At 34.2% G+C, this 11,614-nt stretch overlaps 1 protein-coding gene across 1 annotated transcript; it reads left to right on the top strand.

Moving 5' to 3' along the window:
• Positions 1-381: 381 nt before the first annotated feature.
• On the top strand, positions 382-11,614 carry tmx2b (thioredoxin-related transmembrane protein 2b). The gene is given in 8 exon segments (NM_001002113.1): positions 382-648; positions 1,839-1,899; positions 2,468-2,581; positions 4,169-4,245; positions 6,036-6,142; positions 6,655-6,720; positions 6,811-6,940; positions 10,413-11,614. Coding segments are annotated over 8 exon segments (924 nt in total). The 5' UTR covers positions 382-459; the 3' UTR covers positions 10,593-11,614.

Genomic DNA, 11,614 nt, shown 5'->3' with positions numbered 1-11,614 from the left:
TTGATGAAGTACATGCTCACACTGTGTAGATTTCCAACATTTTACATAACAGACTTGTATATGGTGGTGTCACAATGCAGGTTATTATTTAAAACTGCTATTTAATTGCATAAATAATCATACACGACAAAACAAACAAATAATGTTTGCGTATGTGACGCATGTTAAAATCATCGCGTTGTGTGTGTTTATTACGGTAAACAACACACTTTCTCTTGTCCTTCCCTTTATGTGACATCACAAAACCAATAAGAGACGCCATTTGGGTGAAGTGACCAATCAACGGCCGCGCTTTAAAGAGGCGGGGCGATTTTTTCTTCGTCCGCTGTGACCTCTGTCCCTTTAAATCGGTTAATTCATTCGCCGACGAAAATTATCACGCACTGGAAGCGGCGTTGATGCGGACTCTGCCGTTTTGGACCACAACAGCACTTGTTTTCTGATAAAAGTAAAACCAACATGGCATTGTTAACACCTCTGTTCGCGTTTCTGTATCATTTGCCGCAGGTTTACAAATGGCTACTAAAACCGTACTACATCGCGTCGTTATTTATGTCTATCGCGTTCGTGATGATCCGCAAAATGCCCGGAGTCTGTGAACATCTTTCGACGCAGCGCGAGGATGGCAACTCGTGTGATTTTGATTGGGTATGTATAAAGCAGACACATCTGGGGTTTCAACATGATAACAGTTGCAGATAACCTGCTCTGTAACATGGGAACTGGGCTCTGTGGGCAGTGGCCACATATGATGGGTGACAGAATTTGGGGGTCGCTATTTAGCTTACCACGATATCGTTTGAGCATCGATATATCGCTATGTGTGTGTCTGCAATAGTCACATCGCACTCGCAGGATGTGGAATGTTGAGTTATGAATATAGATGACCAGAATCTACTGGCCAAAACACATCAGATTTATGGAGACACTGCAGAATTTAACCATTATAGAGTGAAAGTTTAAAATTTCCATGTGTTTTCAAGGCACATTGTGAACATTTTAAGAGTTTAAAGCGTTTGAAGAGAACATAAAGAGCAAAAAAAGTAAAAAACTAAAAAGCATTTTATGGAATTAATTATTTGTTGAAGAAGTTGCAATGCTCATTTACATTTGATTACTAAATTTTTGTCCCAGAATACACTCCCCAGAAAACCATAAATCACAGTTTATTTTAGCTTCAACATTTGCTCCATTGTGTTTATTTATAACTGTGGTTTGTTTATTATATGTATATAATAACTTACATATAATGTATTTATATTTCACTCCCATACAAATCTTCCCAATCATTCTAAACAAATGACTTTCCAAACACGGCTATTTAAGTCATGTAGTGAAACTGTATTTATATCACAATATCCAAGTTTTCCAGTATTGTGCACCCATTATATATATAAAATTATAAAACAATGAATATAACAGTATGATTGTGTAAGATCAAAATAAATAATAATGATTAAAACAAATAAATACAGATGAGATCCAAAACGAATAATGACATTTTATGTAAACAAGTAAACAGTTTGACGAGTAGATAAAATAATGTCATTTGACAAGTTAAAATTGAAATGATATTTTAGACCCATTTATAATTTTTACAGTATGAATTCTTTATACAAAGTCCATAACGTTCTACAGTTGGTTTCCCTCAAATGTGGATGATTATATTTGTGGGTCTATGGCGACTGACCTTTAAATATAAAAACCACTGTTTTAGCACAGATATTTTATCATAGGGCTCATATGTTAACTTTGACTGTATATTAACTTTACTGTAACATGTATGTTTAACATTTAATGTAAATTAATGCCTCTGCTGTGCTCCTGTGTTGTTTCAGAGAGAGGTGGAGATACTGATGTTCCTGAGTGCAATAGTCATGATGAAGAACCGAAGAGCAAGTAAGAGTTTAAACAATCTTAATCCATTATTTTCCCATCTGTGAGCAGTTCTTTATCTAATAACATTATATTTACTGACATTCAGAAAAAAAAAAACCTTTTGAATTTAATCAGTAGGCAGAGGTTGAATGATAAAGTGATAATTACCATAAAATTAAGTGTCATTATTTTACTTGGGTTTTCATTTGTTCTAAACCTGAGTTTCTTTCTTCTATTGAACACAAAGGAAGATTAATCTTTGTTTTGTTCCTACTATGTGCTGCTTTTCCATCATCATTCAGAATGTCTTTGTGTTCAATAAAAGAAAGACGTTCATAAAACTTTAGAAGCACTTGAGTGTGAGTAAATGCTGGGCAATTTTTTTGGGTGAACTATCCCTTTAAGCTTTGTTTATACATGAAACATTTCTCATTGGCAGTTGTGCTTGTGTTTGTTGTTAAACCAATTTTCTTTGTCTTGCAGTGTTTCTGTTATTGTCTATTTTCCATATTCATCTCACCCCATTTGACTTATGCATCACAAGTGAATTTTAATAATGTGTTGTTTTGTTTGAATCTTTGCTCCACAGTTACCATTGAGCAGCATGTGGGCAACATCATCCTCTTCTGTAAAGTGGCCAACGTGATCCTGTTCTTCAGACTGGACATACGTTTGGGGCTTTTGTACTTGACCTTGTGTATTGGTCAGTATTTGTTTTTTTTCTGCAAGATTGCAAATTGTGAATTGAGTAGAAAGTTTTTTTTTATTTTTATTTTAAACCAGAGATGCCCAAAGTAGGGCCCACAGGCCTACGGTAACCTTTGTATTCACCATGTCATCTGAAAAGAGAGTGAGAACATTGGGGAGGTGGTTAGGGCGAATGCCTTTGACAGAAATTGTCATTTTCAATTGAACATAATCTTTTGCTTTTAGTTTTATAGATAAGCTGAAATTAAATGGTTAATTTAAATGTATGAATGAATCAGACTTTTGAAATGTAAATACTGTCACCTGACGTACATCTAACATCTCCGAGCAAATCAAGGTAAAGGCAGGAGCAGCTCGATTAGTGTATTCAGCATTGAACTCCATTGTGTTATGAATTGGATTGTTAATGTTTTTACTCTAATAAGTTCATTATGAAATGTTAAAAATGATACTGCATTAGTTAATGTGATGTAAAGCAATGTTTTCTAGTTTGTTTTTTTTAGATATTACTGAATAAATCAGGAAATTCCCCTTGGCCAATTTACGGGTTGGTAAATATTTGGCCCACAGCTGTCAATCAAGTCTGGGTTTTGGCCCTTTATAGGAAAAAAGTTTGGGCACCCCTGCTTTAAACTAACAATAGACCAAACCAAATGTTAGGTACAGTTAAAGGCAGAATTATTAGAAATTAATTCGATTTCAGATTTTTCCTAAGTGATATTTAACAGAGTAAGGACGTTTCCACAATGCTTTCTATTATCTTTTTTCTTTTCTTTTTTTCTTCTTATTATTATCATTTAGTTTAGTTTATTATTATCATCAAATAGCATTGTCTATTGTATTATCAAAATACTTTTTTGATGCAAAATTAATTTAGACAGGCAGTTATGACTTATGTCACAGGATTAAGAAACCTGAATATTATCCTAAAGAAAATCCGCTCTAAAAGTAAAACTAAATGAATTGCTAAATACTTTTGACACATTAAAGTGTAAAGCCTACAGCCCTCAACAAATGTGGAAACATATTGCATATAATATTTCACAAAGTGTTTATTACAAAGTTCATGTAACTTTGTGTCATGTAACATGGATAATTTAACATTGATCAAATGGTGTTACTACAATACTGTGCCATCAGCCAGCCATTGCATTTCTTCTTTGTTCTTCTAGAGAAAGTTTTATTTGTTTAAGTTGGGCTTTTTACATTTTTTTAAGGACAATATTATTAGCCCCTTAAGAAAATAATTATTTTGATTGGCTACCGAGAAAACCCTCTGTTGTCGGATTTCAGGGACTCGCTTAATTAACTTAACTTTACCAGTTAAATCTTGTTAAACCTTTAAATCAAATTTTAAGCAAAACAAAAATTAGCATTGTTTTTGCAAAATAACTACAAAAGTATTATTTACTGTCATCATGGCAAAGACAAAATAGTGATAAGTGATTTAAAACTGTGTTGAAAAAAATCTTCACTCCATTAAACGGCACCCGGGAGATATATAAAAAAATTGTATTCAACTGTACATTTTAGTACGGATGACAATTTTTATGCATTTTAATATTTTCATGTCCCATTGCAGTTTTTCTGATGACGTGCAAACCTCCTCTGTACATGGGCCCTGAATACATCAAGTATTTCAGTGATAAAACCATTGACGTGAGTATTATTTCTGATCTGTGAATTTGCTTTAGAGACGAGGCAGAACTTGCAGGGCTCCCACAGTCATGGAATTTTAAAAGGCCTATTCCAGACATTTAAAGTCAGGGAATTTTATATTTGTTTTTGTCAAAGCCATAAAATATCAGGAAATTTTTATTTGCCATTAAAAATTCAGCTTCGTTAAATTCTTTCCATTTATTAAAATGTGGTTTTTTTTTTTTCTGTACCATGTTTTATATCACATTGTTACAGCAATTGGCAGTCAAATGTAGCTGAGTATACCTGTTAAAATACTTTCTGTGATTGTTTTTTGTCTGACTCGGTGTTCAACCAGTCCTTGCTATTATTTGCGGAAAAAAACAATTTCGATTTTTGCAGCCAAAAATTTTTTTGGTAATTTTTAAAATTTTATTTGTAAATAATTTTTTTTTATTTTGTGACAATATTTACTGCAATTCTTGTGGCATTTTGTTGTGAAAATATGCACAAAAGTACACATCTTAGTTGTTTATTTGATTTATTTATTTTTAACCTCAAGAATTTCTGTTATATATGACAACTTGAGGTATCACACACCAGGTAAGCACTTTCTATATGCATGTTTTTCTATATAATGTTTAATATAAACATGTTCAAATGTGTGGTTCTTTTAAATTAGTGTGGAAACTGCTAGCTGAACCAGTGTCTGTGCATTTTTACTGAAATTTGTAAACAACACTTTCCAAAGACTACAACATTAACATAGTTTTATTCTCATCATAGTCACAGTGCTGCTCATTAAAGGTTATTACAAATATCTTAAATGTGTTCTTCTCTTGCCTTAAATCTATATTTGTGTGTGTGACCAGGGAATTACTTATGCATTTTATAAAACAAGTAAATTTAGCCCTGTGCACAGCATTATTTTAGACGTTTCACCACAGATTATACATTTATAAAAGTTTTTTTTTTTTTTTACTTTTTTTGATAGGTGTTAAAAATGACAGCGTGGAACGTTAACTGAATCAGGACTAAATTTATAATTTTGTTAAGATTAAGCATTATTAGTTCAACAATTATAAATGTGTTTAACATCTCATTTCAGATTAGTTATTTTAATGTAAACATAATAATTGGTTAATTGGATTTCCTTTTAATTTTCATCTTAAGAATATTTTAATCTTAATACCAGGTAAAATGGGGTCCTTGTTACCTTTAAAAAGCCAAAATGTAGCGTAATACTTGGCTTATTACTTTTCTTTGTGGCTTAGTCCCTTTATTAATCAGGGATTGCCACAGCGAAATGAACCGCCAACTTATCCAGCATGTTTTACGCAGTGGATGCCCTTCCAGCCGCAACCCAACACTCTTACATACTCTTACACACTTCACATACATACACTACGGCCAATTTAGCTCATTCAATTCACCTATAGTGCTTGTCTTTGGACTGTGGGGGAAACCGGAGCACCCGGAGAAAACCCACGTGAACATGGGAAGAACATGCAAACTCCACACAGAAATGCCAAATGACCCAGCTGGGGCTCGAAGCAGTGACCTTCTTGCTGTGAGGCGATTGTGGTATCCACTGCACTACTGTGACACCACTTAAAAGAATTCGAAGGTCATAAAGGTTTATTAACATTGGGTGCTTAGAAACAATAATCCAAAGTAAGTTTTTAACCCAGGTTTGGCGGCACACTCAAATTTCAGTTAAACTTTACCTTTAGCAGCCTGAGGGGAATATTGTTTGAAAAATGTTGGTTTACGCTAGTGAATTTAGGATGTGGCTTTCCTTTTGTCTGCAGGAGGAGTTGGAGAAGGACCACAGAGTGACCTGGATTGTGGAGTTTTTTGCTAACTGGTCACCAGAGTGTCAGTCTTTCGCCTCTGTCTATGCTGATCTGTCCTTGAAGTAAGACACTTGCCCTTGAAATATAGACTGTCATTTATAAGTTTGCGTTTACAAACATACTTTTACATTTTTTTAATTTCATTAAAAGAATATTGGCACTGTTTACCAAAAAATACAAAATCTGTCATTATTTACTCACTAATCACTTGTCACAAACCTGTTTGGCTTTCTCTCTTCTGTTGAGCACAAAAGAAGTTATTTAGAAAAATGTTATAAACCGATAACTATTTACTTCCATACTATTTGTTTTTCCTAATATGGATGTCAGTGGTTAGCAGTTTCAAACATTCTTCAAAATATCTTCTTTTGTGTTCTTTCTAACAAAAGAAAGATGCTCGTAAAGGGTTCACCTGAGGGTGAGTAAATGGTCAGTAGTTTAAAAAAAAAAGTCTTGGTAAACAGAACCTTCATTTTTAGTACTTACATTTTATTACTAAGCCCAATCTTCTCATCAATTTCTAACAATTTAAATGCTGTGAATGGAGATGACTAACCTCTCTTACTCTGTGCAGGTATAACTGTGCAGGTCTGAAATTTGGCAAAGTGGACATCGGTCGTTACGGTGAAGTATCTAAGAAGTAAGTTGCTTTGTCTCCCATTGAACACATGCAGATTAATACCCAGTAGAAAAAGGATTAACAGCATTTGTATGTGTTTGTTGTCCTCAGGTACAGGGTCAGCACCTCTCCTCTGTCAAAGCAGCTGCCCTCTCTGGTGCTATTTCAAGGAGGAAAGGAGGTCATGAGGCGCCCTCAGGTGGACAAGAAGGGACGAGCAGTGTCTTGGACCTTCACAGAGGTATGGCGCAGGACCATGTTTATCTGGATACTTTTGAAAGTGCATAGCCTACCGTTTTTCCCAGGATTCTCCCACATTTTTTCTATTCTATCGTGATATCATTCAATTGAAATATTTTCCTGTATTTCTCCTGTATTTCTAATCTCTCTATGATGGATGACAGAAGCATCTACACCAGTGTTTCTCAACCACGTTCCTGGAGGACCTCCAGCTCTGCACATTTCCCATGTCTTTTTAATTAAACTCACCTGATTAAGATCATCGGCTCATTCGCAAAGTCTGAAAGACATGGCATGCAGTGTTGGTGGTCCTCCGGGAACGTGGTTGAAAAACGCTGATCTACACAGTACCACTGAACCAACAGGGGGTTCTCTTGCTTACATTTTGGTATACAAGAGCTGTTCAAGAGAATTATACTTTCTTTTTTTTTTTCTTTTTTTTTTAGGCATCGTCCGAAACTGCCTACTACCCAGTAGATAATTTTATTTGAATTTAAACGTACTCTCGGCTGTTAGAAAACTACATTCTATACAGTATCAATGTGAGTAGTATGAATGGATTTCAGACGTACTACATCGTCCATTTTGTCATGGTCACATGACCTACCCAGGTCAGTTGTGCTGCTTCACTCCCATTCATAAATTGTCTCTTGGGGCATCATGGGATAGCACAGCTTGCCTGGGATGCGCACTTCAGAATCTTGCCGGAAGTAGTAGGTCATCCGGTTACTTCTCATATATTATTTTTCGAATTCTATGAATTTGGACATACTACTCTGCTCGCTTACTGATTTTAGAGTACGATATAATATGGAAGTATACGGTTTTGGAAGTAGCTTTAAACACTTTGAACTGATGATAAAAATGGCTGCATTCCCTTCCTTTTCATTAAAGCCATGCAATGTCGCTCTTCTTATGCAACCTTTAAATAATGGAGAGTATCCTTTATTTTCTCATTCCAATAGTTGCATTTTTAAAGTATTAAGCGTCTTGTTCACACTTAAACATTGGTCTGAAAATTATATTACTGTGAGATTGCCTAAACGCACAATAAGTAAGGAATAATGTACATCTAGGCGGTTTATTTGCAGAATAAAGCCTGACTCGCTTATCATTAGACTGAAGGGATTTATATTGAGCAAACTGTCTAGATATACATTACAGTTTATTACACTGATACTTGTTACAAAACTTAATATTTAGACACAAAACATTGACCTGAGCTGTAATTTACAAGCCCTTTAATTAAACGGGAAAGCTGAAAGAAGCAAAACAGGCGGAATGCAGCATAAACATATATATTATTCAGTTACAAGATGGCGTCAAACAGTCAATGTAAACGAATGTATGTTTTCAGTCACAAGATGGCGCCAAACAGTCAAGAACAGCGTTTTGAAAGAAAAGCCTGTTAATATGGATATGAATGTGTTCACTAATGGTCAAGATGACACCAACTATCTGTACTGCTGTGTTCAGGTGCAACAATAGTACAAATCTCAAAAACACTTGCCAGAAACATTTAAAATAAGAATCATTTGATGGCTTTTTTATAGACCGCAGTGCAGCTCCAAAACACTAATTATTCGCCATTTTGTTTTTATCAATTACCGCAATTCTTCAACCACTAAGCTTTACTCAGAAATACAAAATGTTTTCTCAGAAATACATTTTTAATTCTTTAAAATTTATTAAAATATTGTCACTTATTCTCTTAATGATTGTGAATAATTGTGAATAAATCTGGTAACTCTGAATGACGATTGGACATTTCAGCTATCTTTAGTTATTTTATTTTCACACAAGTTACCTGAAACATTAAAGTGACGTTTGACTTGCCTATATTTTGCTTTCTATGGTTAGAAATTCATTTTTGTAAACTAAATTTGTCACAGGCACCAAAATTTGATCCCATCTTTGACCCGCATAATGGTGTAAACTTAGAAATCTATGGTTACAAAACTGCATCATAACTAAATGTGTGTCATAGTTCTCAAAGACCTTTATTTTTAAAGTCCACACTACAACACAAAAACCCACGTTTCCAAATTTATCCATTCGGGTGCATCTTAAATTCAGTTTTTGAAGTATAAAAATCTCTTTGTGTGTGTGTGTGTGTGTGTGGTTGGAAGGCCAAACTATGAGGAAAAAATATGCAAATGTATCTGGATTTATATAAAAAGTTATAAGTAATAATAATAAAAAACTTCATCCATAAAACAGCTCACATGTGTCCTAACTACAGAAATGCAAGTTTAATTATATGAGTAAATATTACATTTCATTAACATTATGAAAGTACATGCTGAGTGACTGATGTTGGTTTGCAAGTAGTTCTGACATTTATGATTAAACTGTTTGCTAGTTGTTTTACTTTCTAACATCTGCTGCTTTCAGTATGCCAATAACGGTCAAGTAAATAATATTCAAGCTCACATTGGCAGCATTTAACACTGAAAAAAGCACATCATCAGCACCTGAGATGATCATTGTCATAGAAGTTATTGCTGTTGTTCAGCCGCGACGTCAGAGAGATAGAAACCATTTATAAAATAAAAAACATTTATGCAACGTCTTTATAGATGTTTATAAAAAAAAAACTAAGTTGGTAAAACTATTGGTTAAAACGTATTCGTTAACTGAAATGTTAACACTGCTGTCACTGAAAAACAAAAGTAAAATTATAATTAGCCAAAAAAAATTGTAAACTAGCCATAGCTAACTACATAAGATCCCTAATTTGTCTGAATTCATATAAACTGCATTTGTATGGTTTTGTGTTGTGTTTGTTCAAAAAAATATTACTAAGAGGTTTGCAAACTAAAAACTAAAATTACTAAAACAGAGACCAAATATATAAAAATAAAATCAATGTATTCACAAAACTAAAACGAACAAAACCGTTAATAAGGAAAAAAAAAAAAAAGAACTGAAATTTACAGCACATTTTAAAATAGTATCGAAATAAGTACTAATTTAAAAATGCAATAACCTTGGTTTCAACTCCAGCATCGCATGTAGATAGACATTGTGGCTGCGTCTGAAATCACTTATTGCCTTTCTATATAGTATGTGATAAATCAATAAATATAACAGTATGTAAGCCGAGGACTAGTATGTCACAACTCATAGTATTTGAAAAAACGATATACCTTAATGATAAATGGAAAACAATTTGAAAGCGATATGCGCATCCAATGGATACGCAATACGCTTCCCATAATGCCACACGAGAGAATTCACGAATGTAACTGAAGCGACGAAACTGACATGTGATAATGACAAATGGCAGATCTAGTACATCCGAATTCCATTCATACTATATAGAGCATCTCTAATGGTCGTGTAGTAAATTTAAATGTAGTACCCTTTCGAGTAGTAGGTGATTTCGGACACAACCTTCACCTTATATTTTCTGTGTACTGTTTACAGACAAATGGTGTGACCCTTTTATTGTTATTGTTGCTTATTTCTAGGAAAACATCATCCGAGAGTTTAACCTTAACGAGTTGTATCAGAAGTCGAAGAAACTCGGAAAGACCAAAGAGAAGTTGGAGAGGCCCAGCGAGCTCGTGTTTTCCACCGTCCCGGAAGAAGAAGAACCAGAGGCTGAAACCATCAGTGCAATGGACACAGAGAGCAAGAAGGACAAATAAAAAACTGCATGCGGCTGATGAACACTGTTGATCACCGCTGGCCTGGAGCAGATCGTGCTGAAGCTCAGCATGCGGAGAGAACGCTTGTGTGTAGTTACCAACAGAATGATTGTTCTTTTCTTTTGTATAACCTATTAATTCAATTGCAAAATCAGTCCAGTAATTTAAAAATTCCTAATATTATTATTGATAATCATCAATGAGCTGGATACAGTACGCACAGGCATTCAAATCTATCATTTCATACAGCGATACTTGATTTCTGTCAGCTGTTATTTTTAATCGATAATTAGACATCTACCTCTACAATGGCTTGTAAATGTGATCCCAGCAAGCATATTTTTGTACATCTAATCGACATCTTGGCTAAAACAAGTCTACATTTGGTCTGTCAGTGAAAATCTAACAGACATCTAACAACAGTGTAAAAATAGACTAGTCAACAGATTGACAGGAATGAACGACTACATGTGAAATCTGTCTATTCGACAATGAGTCTGTTATTGGTTTATTGTTAAACGTCTATTCGATTTTTACAGACAGACCAAATTTAGCCTGGTTTTAGCTTAGACGTAAGTGTTTGGATGTCTTTTAGACGTCTTTTAAATACAAAAACTGACACATGAATGTCTATTAGATGTCTGTTAGATGTCTTTTAAACAAAAACTGATACATGGATGTCTGTTAGATGTCTTAAACACAAAAACCAATGTATGGATATCTATTTGACGTCTTTTAAACAAATCCATGCATGCATGTATGTCTGTCAGACATCTTTTAAACAAAAACTGATGCATGGATTTGTATTAGACATCTTTTAAACACAAAAACCAATGCAAGTATGTATATTAGATGTCTGTTAGACATCTTTTAAACAAAAACTAATGTGTGGATGTCTATAAGACGTCTTTTAAACCTAAAAACTGATGAATGGATGTCTAATAGATGTTTATCAGATGTCTTTTAAACCCAAAAACCAATGCACGGATGTCTACTAGATGTCTATTTGATGTCTTTTACAC

Source organism: Danio rerio, chromosome 1, assembly GCF_049306965.1.
Source record: "Danio rerio strain Tuebingen ecotype United States chromosome 1, GRCz12tu, whole genome shotgun sequence".
NCBI classification, from domain to species: domain Eukaryota; kingdom Metazoa; phylum Chordata; class Actinopteri; order Cypriniformes; family Danionidae; genus Danio; species Danio rerio.
Note: the sequence above shows the minus strand (reverse complement) of the source record. Positions and strands in the feature narration are given on the sequence as shown.